Source organism: Pungitius pungitius, chromosome 16, assembly GCF_949316345.1.
Source record: "Pungitius pungitius chromosome 16, fPunPun2.1, whole genome shotgun sequence".
NCBI lineage: Eukaryota > Metazoa > Chordata > Actinopteri > Perciformes > Gasterosteidae > Pungitius > Pungitius pungitius.
In genome coordinates, this window is record NC_084915.1 from 6,457,881 (window position 1) to 6,474,832 (window position 16,952).

The following is a 16,952-nucleotide window of genomic DNA, read 5'->3' on the forward strand; positions in this document are numbered from 1 at the left end:
GATGGAAAGCTAGTGATTTGATTGACAGCCCTGCCTTTAGATGGAGCTCCAGTGGACACACTGCCACAGTGGGAAAGGACCGTAAAAGTGACATCACACCTGTGATGGATGTGGTCAAATCCCGTTTCCATCTGCACTTTAGTGCTAATTAGGTAAATTAAAATGGGATTACCGGTCAGTAGGTATGTACACCAGCCTGCACTGTGAGCACAATGCAATGCAATGTTTAAAAAATGTAGAAATTGCCTACATACCATGTTCATTTTGATTTATTCTTTCAATACAGAGACAACTGTTGGAGGTTTCTAGTAAAAACCAGCAACATTGTTTTGTAGCCGGATAATCTCTCTAAAACTAGCATATTAGGATGGAATTTGAAGTCCTTTCTCTTGTATATTTTTTATACTTGCATCTGCTCTTGGTGCGTTGCTGTTGTACTTTTGTTTCCATTGCAGCACAAAAGGTGAATATGTGGCTGTGAGAAGGCAAAGGTCCCCCACTGAGTACTCAGCACCAAGTCTGAAAATAGATTGGTGCCGGTTACCTGATATTCATGGGACCGTGTGAATCGAGTTCGTCTTACACCTCCGTCTTCAGTTTAGCTCTTGATCCTCCTCGCTTACCTGGAACGTCCTCCTTCAGCAGGGAACCTTTAGAGGGTGTGATAAGAGGGAAATACATCCACTGGAAGAACTTTGGTTAACTGAAACCACTTTTATTGTCAATACAGCACATATATGGGGACCAATAGAAATACAAAAGTTTGTTTTATCCCTTCTTTGTTTACAGTGAAATACAGTATATGCTACAGTAACACACACACACCCCATACACTTGAAATGATATATACCATGACTTTAATATTGCCAATGCTGGTTAATATGGGCCGAATGGGTCATCAACAAGTGACCCCACACAGATCATCCAATGTATTTTGTTTACTTAAGTCCTTTATCTCAACCCATACTACATCCTCATGTTCCCTGATTATCACAACTGGAATGATCTGAAAAGCCTGGAGACAGAAACGCACAGGAGTCCACATTGTTTTCATAACCTGTACATGTGTGAAGAAAATGAAGAAAACGCCATAAATAACTTTTCAGTCACAATCCTCCAACATTGAACAGGCAATAACTTTTTCAAAATGCACTTGAGACAGGAATGGCAGCGTAACCCACTAACAGGACGTACAGAACTAAATGTAACACCTGGAGATCAGTATTGACATTTGAGTGACTCCTATTTCCTGTCCTTGAAATTTCACATTTACAAAAAAGGCAGCTTGAGAAGTCTCCCCAAAATTCTTAAAATTGTATAAAAAAAGAAATCTAAAAAAAGAGGCTGAATCGGCCTAACTGAACAATGTGAAATTCCAGGCTTAAAACGCTCATGTTTGAACATGCGCTCAAACAACGGTGCATTTATTCACTGGCCCCTCACTTCTTTCATTAAAACAGATAGTAAGTCTTAAAAGATACATTAGACTATTTGAAAAATAAAATAAAAAATCTCAAAAAGCAGGCATTTTGAATGAAAGGCTAGTTCTGTGTGCGTCCTCGCGGACATTTAGTCGACCTTCTTGCCGCGCAATCGGAGCGCGTCCTTCAGGCCGCGGCACGCGGAGCCCGTGTGGTGCGAGAGCAGCGTGAGGGCCTTCCCGTGAACCAGGGTCAGCAGGGTCTGGTGGCCCGTCGCCCACACCCGGTACCAGGGCCCGTAGAAGGGGTCGGACACGGCGGGGCACAGCATGTTGTTCAGGTTGACCTCGGTCGCCTGCAGGGGGAGAGGACACACACACACACACACGCACACACACACACGCACACACACACACACACACAGCCTCAATGTGACGCTGACAGAAATTGGAATAATAAGCATAACTGGGTTGGATAATGAGGCGAATGGCACGGTCATTGATCATCTGCTGCAATAATCGTTAGTCACTGAAGGATGAGCCTGTGGCCTGCGAAGCATCCGCAGCTCATTATCCCACTGCATAGGTTGCCTTGACTGCTGATCTCAAATGTATTTGGACCTTTATCGATTTTCCGGGGCTTTTGTCACAGTTTGATCTGTGAGCATGAAAATCCTCCCACAAAAAGGCAGTAGCACTGCAGCAAATACGGACAACCCTGCATTTATTGCAGCCGAGATCCCGCAGGATCCCGCAATCACACCTCAGTTACACTTAGAAACTCACTTTTAAACTTAAGTTATACTTCTATGTGTTATTGTGCTCAAAGTGAAATAATTGTGTGACGTAACCAGCCGCAGAAATGAGTTTTAAATATATGCGACAGTAAGAAAATCAAGGTAGCAAGACAACGCTTTGAGCTATTTGATGTGTGTGTGTGAGTCACAAAACGCCCAGCAGGGGGCTCCGCCTTACCAAGCCCAGAACCTGCAGGAAGAGGAAGTGGTAGAGAAACAGGATGCCGGTGGAGAGCAGTGCCCACCACATGTCCCCCAGAGGCTCCGGCTTGTACACACCTGTAGAGAGAAAAAAACAGATGTTCAAGGCCTATCTGCTCGTGCCCAAAGACGCCCCCCCCTCCCCCGACCCCTCGGACTTAGACTTAGTAGAGTAAAGCGGTGAAACAACCTGCAGCCCCAGGGCAGCTTGTAACAGGATGTGTACTCATTCTGGTCTTTCCTGTTTCCTCCCTGCTGGCATTTGCTAAAACAACCACCAGGGTTAGATAAGCATGTGTGACTATGAAGAAGAGTCTGACTGCATAGGTTGGATTACGGTGCAAAAACTTCTGAACTTTCTTTTTAGCAGAAAAATCCTTCCGGCCTGCCTTTGCTTGCTTGTAGTTTGACTCTCACGGACATCCACCTGGCAGCTGCACAGCACCACTTCTGCCTCGAAGCATTTGCCATCGAGCCAAACCGAGGGCACCTTGAGGGCGGTTTCTGGGTGAGCGGTGCTGTTGCATGTGGTTGAACGGACAAACACAAAGCGGTAATCTACCGCTACTCTAAAAGGTCATCGACAAAGAGGATTAGGGTTAGAGGATAAAAGAAACACCTACCTCCTTTCCTGAACAGGTAAAGAGGCACCAGGTACAACATGGAGTGCTGGATGTAGTAGATCTCCTTCTCAAACGGAAGCTGAGGAGAGAACACACTTTAGATTAGTGGGCTCAGAGCACCAATAAACAGCACCTCAGCCTCTGGAAACAATGTTTAGAACATGAGCAATGTGAATAAACTACTAGACTACTCAAGTGACTTCTACCTGTTAAATAAAAAAGACAGAGCTGAGATAACGAGCGATATTATTCATGCTATGATATATCAAATACATTCAGATATTTCAACGAAGTCAAGTCTACCGTTTTAAAATCAATGAAATCATCTAGTTCTCTGTAAAGTTCTTAGTATTTTTCATACATGTATTTAAAATGACTTGGGATCATTTCTCACTGATAGATCTGCAGTGAAAGCTAAGCGTGCTTTTGTAATAGGACCATCTGAAGTTTCCTGAGATCACGTTAGAATTCGACAAAGGTCAAACCATCAAGACTTGATTTGATTCAAGCAAACGCGTGGAATTTGAAGTCCTTGTGTTATCTACTGCATGGTCTGCAGCTGAGAGTCTTTCAACCAGGTCGTATTTCTGGATTTCAACCTACTCAGATTTCATAAAACAGAAGCACAGTTCCAGCATCAATTAAGGCTTCTTCTGCCACATTATGCCCGACATTGATAGAGCTGGCGTTTGTTTTTGCGAGTCGGCCTCTGGTAGAGGAACTACATTTTGTTAAACAGTCATAAACGTCACGTCTTTTGAGAGGAATCAGAGTAGTAGTGATGCTGAACATATCCAGCATCAGGATCAAACTATCCTGTTGGGCCGTCATAACAAAAAGGGGAAATGAAATAAACTATGAACTATGAAATAAACACAAATCCAAGCTCCAGAGACAGAATATTAGAGCAGAGGACTCACCAGTCTAGTGTTGACTACTGGGAACATTAAAGCCAGTAACGCACCGTTCAGCATGTGCACCTGCAGCCTGAAAACACACAGGGGAGAACACACGTTATAAGCCTCACCTCCATCAAATCTGCCTGAGAAACATCTTAACAATCATTTTACGTATTGCACACATCAGTGCATTGTGGACATGTTAGTTTGAACTAGAGCTGATGTGAGAGCCTCTCTGTGCGCGTGCACCGTGTGTCGTTGGGACCCTGCGATCCAATGAGAAATCACGCGGAGCTTCTGCCCACAAACCGCTAAAATCAGCCAGTCTAGCTACTCAATCAGAACAAGCAGACATTAAGACTATCTAGCCTGGAGTTCCGTTCAGCACCCTGTGCCCCCGCATGCTGCCGCCCTGCTGGTTAACCCCATGCACATTTCTGTTTAATCAACAGTTATTCCAAGAGACGCTACGCGCGGCGCTGACGGGCCGCCTCCGTCCACGCGTGTCACTGCTCTTGAGATGAGCCGGGGGAACTGCTGCGACAGCCAGGGTCACCGTGACAACAGCGGTGCTGTCGAAATGTCAGTTCAAGTGAGCCCGGCTGTCAGTCCGGGAGGCCTTTCGGACCGCTTCATTAGAATTAAAATCCACAGCGGTTATTGATTGTGAGCGACCCGAGAACGGTGAGGAAGAGTTTTTATTTCAAAATGACGAATCTATAAAGACGCTTTGGTACGTGTGATCATTCAAGTCCGTCTCTATGATGTTGGGATGCGGAACATAGGAGCTTACCTTGAGAACTACATAATCACACTGATGGCTTTAAAAAATGTGTGTAGATGTCATACCCTGCTGTCTTAAATATTGAGTTGACTCCTACACAGACATGCACCCTAACTTTTGGGACAGAGTTTGACATGTACACACTCTGCCCTTGAAGTAAACCACACTTGCTGTCGCTGAGGTGACCATAGCGGTTACCTTTTTCTAATTGTAGTGGTAATGCAACAATTATCCACTTTACATGTTTCATATCCAGGTGCAGAATTACAAGTCTGTCCTGAACAAGGATATAAACCACAAAAGCATTTCTCATGGGACATATCTGTGAAACCTCTAGTAAGCCGATACAGTATCACAACAAACTAAGAGGGAAGAGCTTGACAAGAAATTCATATTGCGGTGTTTTGTACGAGTCGGGCGCCCTCAGCGGTGATCCATTTGCTTTGTTGCCTTCCGTCATTCTGTAAGGAAATTTGAAACAGGTAACCAAACCCTAGGTACAAGCCGGCTACAGCTCCTCACTATCTGGCTTTGATTATCAGGGCCAATGCAACACACCAAGTGACCCAGCTGGCATCTAGTTATACAAGATCCAACTTTGTGGTCCCACCGGCAATTAAACAAACAGTTGTGGCCTGTGAAAAATGTAGTGCCTGGACGTTGTGAAGGAGAAAAGACGATATGAATGTCCAACAAGTCCATTACAATAAAACACCACAAATAATCGGAATAAACGTCTGACTCAAGGTGTAATTTGCATCCTTCTACCCAATATTTATTTCACACTCCACACACCACTGTCATGGTGTCATGACAACTGTCATGGTGGGGGGGGGGGAACGTCCCTTTTATAATGAGGACTGAACAAATCCACATAGTCAAAATACCTAGTTGGATAACCAAATTTAGCACCAAAGCCGGGCGTGAGCCCGGGGAGAATGTACTCACCTAAATACAACCATTGCGGTTTTGCACGGCGGGCAGGCCAACAGGAAGATCTGTTGGGGGGGGAGAGAGAGAGAGAGAGAGAGTTAAGAAACAACATTATCACATTTAACTCACTGCTTCAAGAGCTTCTGGCGCTCAGTGCTGTAAGGAAAGAAAAACAAATTGCTTTAACACGTTTTTATTAATATAACGAGAGCAGGAGCCTTGAACAGGCTGCTTCCTGTTTGAGTGGGTAAAAGCCACAATGCGGGGCCCAGGAAAGTTGGGCTAACGGTTGTGGCGGATTTGAATGTATTCAAATAACCGGCAGGTGTTGGTGGGTCACATAATAACGCACACTAACGGACAGCTCCAGGCAGCGGTAGACCAACGGCGCCCGAGCTCCCAGCGGCGCAGCTGGAGCTTTTGCCAAAAGGAGTCCAGTGGCTTTGAAGAAAGAATAGAAAACTACTTCCACTCTGCCGTCTGATGGAGAGTTGAATCAGGGAAAAGGTTATGAACATTGCATGAAAATTAAAAAAAGACTTTCTTTTTGGTCAGACTTTCATTCGGGATTGTTTCAAAATGGGAACATCGTCTAATGAACTGGCTGCGGAGGAGTATCTCACGCACCCAACGATGCAAACAATCCCTTTAATGTATTTTATTATCGGATTTCAGGGCAGTCGATCGAAGCCGTCTACAACTCACTGCTCGTGGAACCGGAGGAAAATAAAATCAATTTCCGTCCAAGAAAATCATGACCATGGCCGTGTATTAATCCCAGACTGATGATGCTTGAAGTCCACAGCTTTGAATCAGTCCACTCAAGAGTTCCAGTTCCCAATTGTGTCTGACATTGGGAAAGAACTGGTGTATTGTGATCAGGCTCTGGACTGTATGAGAAGGATTCAAACCTTTAACTTATGAGTGGAGGTTCGCTTTACCAGAACACCAACAATATATTCACAGCTCCACATAAAAGCATATTTAATTTCACATTTTAAAATAGGTTTCCGACTCATTCCTTTCCTCTTTTGAAAAGCAATCACATCAACATGTTGGCTTTCTAATTGAGTGAGAATACAGGTCACAGTGGGGGTCGTCATCCCGGTTTTAGATCTCATCTATGCTCAGCGACTGTGCCATTGGGCGCCTGGAGGATACTGCACACATGGATTGGTTCAAAACGCCATCTGACTCCAGAAAGAGTTGGTCTGCCTGGAAGCCAAAGGCTGGAAACAGAATTACAAGAAAGCAATTTAGGTGAGATCTGTTGTACAACTACACACTGGCCAGGGGACGACATGGGGACAACATGTGTCAGTGACCGATCTGCAGCACGCCTGTCAACTCCTGTCAACCTGCACCAAGAGCCAAAGTTGGTTCTGCAGTCGCCATCTGCAACGAAGAGAAGCTCCGAGCACAACAAGATTCATTCAAGTACAATCTGCCACTCGAAATTTATAAAAAGATACATAATTAAGAGATAAGGCATTTAAAGGATTTTGATAAGATTATTCTTTTCCTGTCTGACATCATCCTTTCATTCTTTCCTGTGACAAATTATTAAGAGTAACAGATGTTCCTTAAATGTTATGCTATTCGTTTCAGAAGAAAGGAACAAGATATTTTATAAATAAATAAATAAATATAGTTTGTCAGGTGACAAGCTGAACTAAGGCATGGGAAGTGGTGTCAGTAGTGTAGGGGGTGAGAGCGGTGTGTGTATCTGTGTCTCTGTGTGTGTGTGACAGTTACAAGCAGAATACAATAAACAAAAGGGAACAGAAGAGGAACTAATGCCTCATGTAACCAGAGGGGTGACCGCAGGAAGGACAGAGGGAGTGTAACAGAACTTGAGGTTTGATGACCATACCAGAGCCATGAGGGGAATACTACAACTTATGTAGTATGTCAGTTTTTATTACATATACCGTTTCTTTTTTCATTTTAAAATGGTTGAGGTAATCAACCAATAAAACCAGCACATAAATCCACTTTTCTAGTTAGAAAAATCAAGCAACTAGCATGTGAAGCAACTATTTTGTTAGAGACATTTAAGACATTTGATTTGCAACTTTTCTTTTCAGTAATACTTAGAACGAATTCAAATTGGACCCAGGCCACAGCCCACAAAGGGTAGATGGTAAAAAAATAGCACATCTTTGTAATACAAACATTCTCTAATAGAAAGGTGGTACAGGGAATTTAGCAAACACCCAAAACACATTTTGTTGATGGAAAAGCTGCATAAGAATCCATAACGCAGCTTTCCTGTGCACAAGAAAACGGACGTGATGCAAATGACTGTCAATAAAGACCGGTCCGGCGTGTTTGTCCACGTCCTGCGGTCCCTGACCAACTGATATTCTTTCATTAAAATGGTCCAATTTATTTGAGACCATACACAATTAAGGTCCTATCCCCAAAACGCACCTGGGAAAGCAAATTTGATTGAATGTAATTTAAAAGGCCACTTCAGTCTGGAGGTGGGGTTAATCCCCGTCTGCGACGCCGTCCCAACAGTCATTATCTCATTTATACGTGAGAAGTTCATCAAGCCTTTGTCAGACGTGTTGGTACAAAGTGTGTGTCTTAGTTCTTTGGAAAGGGCAAGGACTTCCTTTAATGTCATAATAATGTACAAGAATCTTAAACTTGTGACCGTGTAGGTAATTAGGTCTTTGGTCTCTCATCGGTTAGCTAAGAAATGACATCAACAAAAATGCCATGAGTTGCTCTGAAGTTGTTCTTTAAAGTATAATTCATCCCATTAACGTTTATTTTTTTCAATGGTTTTTAATGTGAAATTTAGTCATTAGGCCACTTGGTGTTGACAGAAAGTTTCTTTCCAACATCTGTGTTGAAGTTTATAGAACTCTTGCTGGTGAAAAATGTACAAATGGCTGATTTAAAAAAGAAGAAGAAAAAGCTTGTTTCAAACCAAATCAGGAATTGCTCTTTCAGACACGTCGCTGTGCTTGTGTTGTGTCAACACTCCAGAAAGCCGTTATGGCAACAGGCTGATTTCATTGGAGGGAGGGGGGGGGGGGGCTGGTGAGGGTTGTTTCTTTGTGTCTGAAGCTCAACAGCAAAGTGTGCGTGTGTGTGTGTGTGACAGCGAAAAGTTAACAATTCAAGGAGTCTGCATGTCAATGATTATAGAAATTTGTCAGTATTTTCGCGGAAAGCTTCTGCACTTCCAACAAACATTTCGGTCCAGGTTGTGCATTGATCATCACGTTTATGAGCAAACCGGCTTCAACTGCGGTGTCCCTGATGGTCGATTCTCTTAATTCCTTTTTACAACTGTAATATAAATGTATCTGGAGGTTCAGCAGGCTGAGGCACAAAGGCAGACATTGGCGATTTACAAACCAAGAAATCTCTTTTGGGTGAGGAAGTGAAAAGGCAGTCTTTTTATAACACAGACGTTTAGTTCAAGTATAAAACCATTTAAAATGATAAAACAAAACCTCTCCTGCGGTGTCGTTTAATCAGCCCAAAAGAAGCGCAGCTGCAACTGTGTAATCGAAAAAAAGACAAAAAAAGAACAATGGCCTACTTACAGATTGACAGAATTCATTACTGATAAATCCTGCTTCCTCTTTACAAGTCTAGTCATTAAGTTTTACGGTAAAGAGCGTTCGGCGTGATCCGAATGACTGAGTCAACAATGTGTCCTGCCAGGTGTTATGTGTACAGCTGATAAATGTGGCTATATTTAAAAGATAACGCTGATACTGTAACCGCGTATCTGTTATGATGTCCCACACTGTTTTTTTCAGCTGCACGGTACTTCAATTTAGTGGCAAACCTCCAACCTACAGGGCAAAGAAAAAGCCCAGCGTCTTCATGTTCTTGCTGCAGTGTGCTAACTAGCAGCACATCAAAACTCCCATCAAACACTGTCTGAGCTGAACATCCACTGTGTTGGACATCATGTTCACAGTGATGGGAGTTACAAACATTCAAGATAGCCAAATTAATCAGGACTATGGTTATATTTGCTTGCCCTTTGTAGCATCTAAAATTGGACTCCTTACATGAACAGGCCACGCCACTTTCATGTTACAGTAGCTTTTGGTTGTATAAGACTTAAAAACAGGGGTATTAGCATCCAGTGTTAGCTCTTGTACAATTCATTCCCTTCCACCAAAAGACCCACCCATAAAAAAAGCAATGCTAAGCCCACAGAGTCCTGTGTCTGTTACTCTGATCTGGTTGTTTATGGAGCCGTTTAGTGAGTAACTATCCAGACATCTCTTGGTAAGGCAACGTGACGGCTCTCGTTTCACGTGGCGGAAAAATAGAACAGACAAAAGTGTTGTCAGATGTGAGGCGTCAACTCGGGCGACAGGAGCCAAATTCTTCAAACCAATATTTTGCTGAGGGATGCTTGCTCACCTCTCTTTTGTTGGCTATATTTATACAAATAGCAGCTCATACAGCCACTCTAAGTGAGACAAAGCATTATTTTGGCCGCAGTGTAAATGAAAACAATGTGAGATTCCTTTCGCATTCGATGTAAAGGCCTCTGCAGGGCGAAGTGGTTGTATTCCCAAAAGTCTGGTAGAGTAGTTGATTACTTGATTACACAAGGTCTGAGGCGACTTCGGAAACAGGGACACTCAACTCAGCACATGTCCCTGAGCAACATTAGAACTTTACAAGAACCTGTAGTTTTCAGCCTGTAAAATAGACACTTCTGCTGGATCAACAAGCTCAAAGGGGACTTGTAAAATGTAGCAGTAGGGAACTAAAGTATGTACCACACCCATATGCCGTTAATACAAAACTAATGTTTGGGTGGGTGGAATCCAATTATAAAATGAGTCAACAGTGGTACACGTGTACAGTCAGACAAAGTAGCATCCGGGGAACAAACTATTCTCAAGATCTCAAATCACAAATGTGAAATCTCTGTCCAGCCCTCTCAATGAGAAACCATCTGCAGGAAGACTGCTAACGGCTGACCAACAAGCCCATCACCTTCATTAAAGAGAAAATGCACCACACATTTCCTGTTCCACCGGTTTTCCTGGAAACATAAAGTAAATCAGCAGCCCACACCGGCCCGACTCGCTCACAAATTAACTCTACACAAAAATGAGACTAGTAAAAAAAAAAAAAAAAGCAACTTCCACCCCCTTTCAGTGATGTGAGGAATTTTCACTTGGGTCTCAACCCGATTTTGCAGAGGTCTGCCAATTCTTCATTACAGCAAGTTATACATTAATGTCCTCTGTAATATAAAACAATCAACATTACTTATTTGTTCTCCATCATGCAAGTGTGTGACACTAACTGCACTTTAAAGCACAGCTGCCATGACCAGAGGGTCGCATGCATGTGCCATAAAAGATGGTGGGACATAATCACACTTGTTTCCTGTGCAGTTTTCTGTGCACAAAAAATGTAAATGTTTAACTAAAATGTTTTGCCCGTTACCCCATCTCCACTTCATTGAGATTATCACTAACTCACACACCAGTCAATGATGTGCAACGGTTAATAGAAGTACTAAGTTAGTACTTCTATAGAATATGGTAACGCACTGGGTGGTGTTTTGCAGTTAGTACCTGCCAAACACCACCCAGTGCTTTACCACATTCTCGATGGGTGAGGTCGGTCCAACAAGCAGCTGTGTGCAGGAGTCAGATCACAGATTGCAATACGAGTTACATCATAAACCGCTTGGAAGATAATATGCAGCTCGCTGGACACACGGACACACGTATACTGAGTCCAGGTAAACACAACTCATCCTTACCTGAACCATCGTCATGACATGGCAGGGGTTCAGCAGGTAGATCACCGTCTTGGTCGCGAATTTGAACCCGACCTCCACTCCAAAAGTCATGCAGAGGGCCACCAGCAACAGGTTCTTGCCCAGGCTGTCCTCCTTCGCCCTCGCGCAGTCTCTCCCCACCACTTTGAACTCTTTGGAGAGGTTGATCTTCTGGAGCGCGACGCAGATCTCCACCACGGAGATGAGGACGATGACCAGACTCTCGCTCACGCGCTGCTGGGGCGCGATGAAGGCGGCGCACTCCGGGCCCCCGTTGCCCTCAAACTTCGGGTCTACCCCGCCGTAGATCCAGTCCAACAGGCTGTAAATGTTATATCTCGACATATTCCTCTTCTCGTGTTGGAAAAGATGCGAACAAGAGGGAATAAAAGACGTCACACCGACCTCTTGACGAAACATGAACTGCAAGATGTCCCTGTCGTGGTTCGTGTGGTGGTTGAGAGGCGGACATGTATCCACCCCCTCGGCGCGTTTTAAGCTAGCTAATTTGACAAAGTACCGTATCGAGGGGCAGATGAGGAACTTCGGCTAGCAGCTGGAGGCAGGGCGATAGTCGACAATACCCGTAGCTGCAGCTAGTTGAACCCCCCCTCTCGCACGGTTACTGGCTAACGTCGACAATCAAATTGGTACCGGCGAAGGAGACGGTCTACGTGCTCCGAGTGTCACGAGCGGCACGGCGGCTTGCGGGAGGGTAAGTTAGCGCGTGCTAGCAACAGCGTGGATACCGGGACAGGCGCTAGCTTAGCTACCAATACCACCTCAACTGGAGGAGAGGGCTCGTGTCGCCCTGAGTGTAGCTTGCCAGGCGCAGCACGCTCGCTAGTGGCATCGCCAATTAATCGCTGAATGCACACTGCTGCAAGTACGGGCCGACGTTAACATTGATGCTTTGACGGAAGCAGCTGCATAATTCATCGATAAAAAAACAGATTTGCCATAATTATATGGTAAATGATGATGATGATACATGTATACCGTGTATAGCTATTGTTAAAAAGCACCTTTTTGATAATACGCCTTTTTTTCAACACACTGTGTACTCTGCCTGAGAGCCAAATCTGAGGGCAAAATAGGCTCAAGTAAACAGCACGGAGGACTCTGAACACACGCGATGTCTGGTGTGGTGTGTTCAAGAAATATCCGGAAACTTCTCATATTCTTGATAAGTAAATTGCTGGTGAATGGAAAGGTGCTAATGTTTCTATTCTTAACCTCCATTGCATCAGCATAGTATGTCAACTGGGTACAACTTTGATGCAAACCACGTTTGGCAAATAAGAAATTGTATAATCATAATGTTGTTAATGGGCTTGCTTCTCCAGGGGGGGAAACAACAGCAATTCAAATCTATGGTATAAATTAAAAACCTATTGTTCCTACCTGCGTATAGCCAGTTACGCTTCGTTCAGAGCGGCATTTATGAGCAGATGTTTCCTCTACATAGTGGGGGCACAGTTAAACCTTAAGTGTGGTATCTTAGACCAATTTTTTTAATACAAATATTTGAATCATAGGCAACATTGGTGTATTTTGCGATTCCCTACCAGATAAAGCTCCTGTTGGACAATGTTTTAAGGTTTCATGGAGGTCAGACATTGATACTGACCTCTATAATATATCATTATCTAAGAGCAAAAAACCCTTTTCATTTAAACTTACGGTCACTTCATGGAAAGTTGTCCCTAATATGCAGTAGGCAATAAAGACACTGTCAACCATAACTGTTTGTGGAAGAAACTATTGCCATCAATTTGTGGCAAGAAATTAAAGTCCACTGTTATTACATTAGGATCAAACATGATCAAGGGCCACATTAACAGGAAAGTTGAATGATTTGGTTTAGAATGGGATCCACACATCTCTTTGAATCTACTTCGTTAAGTAACCACTATGTCTGATTCAAGTGAATTTAAAAATATACTTGCCAAAGGAAAGTTCACAGAGAACTAATTTGCCAGCTGGTTTCCTCCATGCTCATTTGGCATTGTGTTACCATCGTAGTGGGGGGTGGGGACGTACTTTCCACACTAATTGGTTTGGGATTTGCTTCAATATGGCGAATATCTTTCACAAACCAGCCAGGGGAGACAAAGAGGAATGAACGGAGGGCGTGGAGTATGTACGGAGAAAAGAGGAGACGTGAATAATCTTTGAGAGACATCTAATGTATCCCACAGTGCCTGCTTTGGTTGGCTGATGCTCTTTCTTTTTTTTTCAATAAACCCACGCTGACAGACTTCCATTTGTGTGTGTGTGTGTGTGTGTTTTGAAATTTGGACTAAAATCCTGAAGTTCCTGCTCTTGAATATTATTAAATGAATAAAATAAGTTTTATATGAAAAGATAATTTCCAAACGGACAGGATTTACTGATAAATGCTTAAAGAGGATGCACAAGGAGGAAAACATTATTAATCATATTCCCATGAATAAATCACCAAATCCATCATGTCATCAAATATTAATATTGATTTGTAACTAATGCCTTAAATGATAGATTTTGGTCTTCTTGATTACACAAACACAGGATAATACACATAAAAATGTACCTTTTGCTCATACATGTGCCATGAGTTAGCATAGATTAATATAAAGCCCCTAACGATTATTGTTTTAGAGAATGAAATTAGCCAATATGTTTTCCTCACAGTTAAACGTGTCATTTCATAATACTAAAAAAAAAGCAATTGATGCATAGAAATCTGTACTGTGAAAGATTCCAGTGCACTTCAACACAAGCTATCATATTCAGCCAAGGAAAAAGATCGTAGATCGAAGAAACTGTGACCCATTTTTTGAATTCAAGGTTCATGCGACTCAATGGTGTCTTTTGGAGACACAGGGACGAGAGCCCCCATAGACTCCGATCCATGACTTGATCTGACAAATAAAATGACGTTTTACACATATTTATAGAAAGAGGAAATTAAGGGTGTGACTAAGGAATGTAAAGGCCAAACAGTATTATTTGGGAGCTTAAGAGCCATCATTTGATAAGGAAATGTCGTATCAGTAGACCTTTTCCGTTACTTTTAGTGGCCAGAAAGAAGGAAATGGACCCTTTCAGCAGTCTTAACAGTGGTATAGACTATGTTTACAGTTTATATTCCATAGGGGGCTGTAAAGTGTGGGCCTTGCTTCATGATGCGGAGAGGACCAGAGAGAAGGCTAAAGATCCACTGGCTTCACAGGACTTGATCCTGAGGGATGAAGAGCGAGCCGAGCCTTGTGGTTCGAGATGCGGAACCCGAGAAATAACCTGTCAGATTTGAGCAATTTATTGAAATGAAGACCCTTTGCTACCCTTTTATTGTGGAAACTGTCCAATTAGTTGAAGAATGAGGAGATTGTGGAAGAGCAGCTGAACAGGGAGGAAAAACAGCAGCACACAATGTAATGTAACCTCAGTCACACAATGTAATGTTCAACTCTCTGAATAGGCTGTGTTTGTTCAGTTTGGTTCAAGGCTGCTCATTTGTTGAAAACTAGAGACAGCAGGAGTTTACTCCCAATGGTAAAATAAGAATGCAATATTTCCTTTCAACAGCTCTTCTCACCTAAAAGATGTCAGTTTCAGCATTTGTCTGTTTTCTCCAGCGACAGATAATTCATTTTGTCAGTGCAAGTCAGAAACAATTTGATGGGATTTTCTTGACTTTGCTACAGCATGCAGCTGCAGTGCAGCTTTCACTTATAATGTTTTATGTTTTGTATTTTTCTGTGCTTTGTGAGATTTATTTGATACATTTTGCAATGTTAACCAAGACAATTTGGCCTTAAAAAAAAGACTCAACTTTCTGAGCTATGTGTCGGTTTTCAAGGTCTGAGCAAACCCAAAAGCATTAAAAGATTCAAAGCTGGTTTGACTCTCCTGCAACAAGTGTTGTCATAACTGAATCAACCCCTCATTCAAATATGCAAAAAAAGCTCTAAGAGATGCACAAAAGTCTATATAACACGTGACAGTGCTGCATCTGTACTTTGCTGTTTGGTGAACTAAAGGCTAATGCCTGGAGATAGAAAGAAAAAGAATACCAAATAAACAATGGTTACTAAATTAATTTTAATTTATAGTTTGAATTGGGTTGAAATGCAGTTTGATCCCCGTACACAGTACACTGTGCTTTTTTGCTGTCTGGTTGGTGTCACCAGGGGGCGATGTTACCATTTTCCTTGTCCTGGCTTTCAGCTTTTACCACTTGAGGCTCTTTGGATGATATCTGAAAAAGCATTGTGCATCTGAACCTTTTAAAAATACAGTCTAATTACATACCCAAAATGGCTGTTGCTCTTTAGCAGCTAATTCTGCACTGATATTAATGATATTAATGATCGCATGCAGCATTTTATTGTAATAGAATCATTTTCACAATTGCAAATACTGAAGATTTAGGAGCCAAATCAACACTGGGCAGCTGCTGGACCTCATTTAGAACTCACATTATACATGAATCAATGCAAATCATTATAGAACATAAATGTTGATGATGATTTAGTTTGTTTTGTCTCCATTTACATTATGCTGTTTATTGCCTTCCCTTGTCCGAGGTAATACAATTTTATAGTTCTGTTTATTAAATATTGATTTGATCATTTAAGTGCTTCAGAAGAAGCTATCTGGACTCAAATACACAAGCAACAGTTTGAAGCAACCAGATTTGTATTTGTCTATATTAAAATTCAGTATCTACGTATCACAAACAAATAATCTTATAAGATTAACAATGAATACCAGGCAGCAGACTCTAATTTTCATCTGAATGGACAACAAATAAAGTATTTTCTGGGTCTAGAAGGTTTATGTTTCTCAGAATGGTGCGAAAATCAATGGACTCCTGAGGGGGCGGCTGTACTCTGATAGGCCTCCTCCTCTTCACCGCAGAGCAGGAATCAGTCAAGGATATTAATCTAAACATCAGTCATGCATGGGGAACACCCCACAAGGAGAATAAGCTTGCTCACCCATGCATCTCCTGGGGGAGTTATGGGGGGGGGGGGGGGGCTTTGAGGAAGGGAGTTGAATTGGTAAGTATGTCAGGGTATCATCTCAGATGTGATATGGGCTGACTTTAGGCACACAGGCTACAAAAACCCTAACCGAAGAGGTTAAATTCACGCGTAGCTGCACTGGACCGCATTAGAATCCGTTAAATGCATTAAACAAATGCGTCAGACGGATGGGAGAACGCCACAGTCCAAACCAGCAAAGACCAACCCAAGGCCCCGGTGTGGGAAAAGGGGAACGCTCTATACTCATATGGTAATGCGACTCATCTCAGGGCAATTGAATCCTCCGCGACTGGACGCGTCTCCTTGTTATGTCAGTCCTGTATTTCTGAACCAGAGAACTCACCGTGAACCGGTGACAGCGATCCGCAGCTGTGACGACTGTCACGGGATGTTCCACCAATGTCCATGTGATGTCCTGTTCGAGTCCCAGTACGCATCATCCTGTCTCTCCAGCTCACCCAATGCAAGTAAGTG

General features: G+C 42.8%; 1 protein-coding gene across 1 annotated transcript; it reads right to left on the bottom strand.

Moving 5' to 3' along the window:
* Positions 1-687: 687 nt before the first annotated feature.
* Positions 688-12,632, bottom strand: LOC119215842 (transmembrane protein 164). Its single transcript, XM_037468308.2, has 6 exons — positions 11,428-12,632; positions 5,673-5,722; positions 3,962-4,028; positions 3,042-3,120; positions 2,396-2,496; positions 688-1,776 (listed from the first exon to the last, which is right to left on the bottom strand). Exons 1-6 carry the CDS (start codon positions 11,863-11,865, stop codon positions 1,570-1,572), a joined length of 942 nt encoding a protein of 313 aa, XP_037324205.1. The 5' UTR covers positions 11,866-12,632; the 3' UTR covers positions 688-1,569.
* Positions 12,633-16,952: the final 4,320 nt, after the last annotated feature.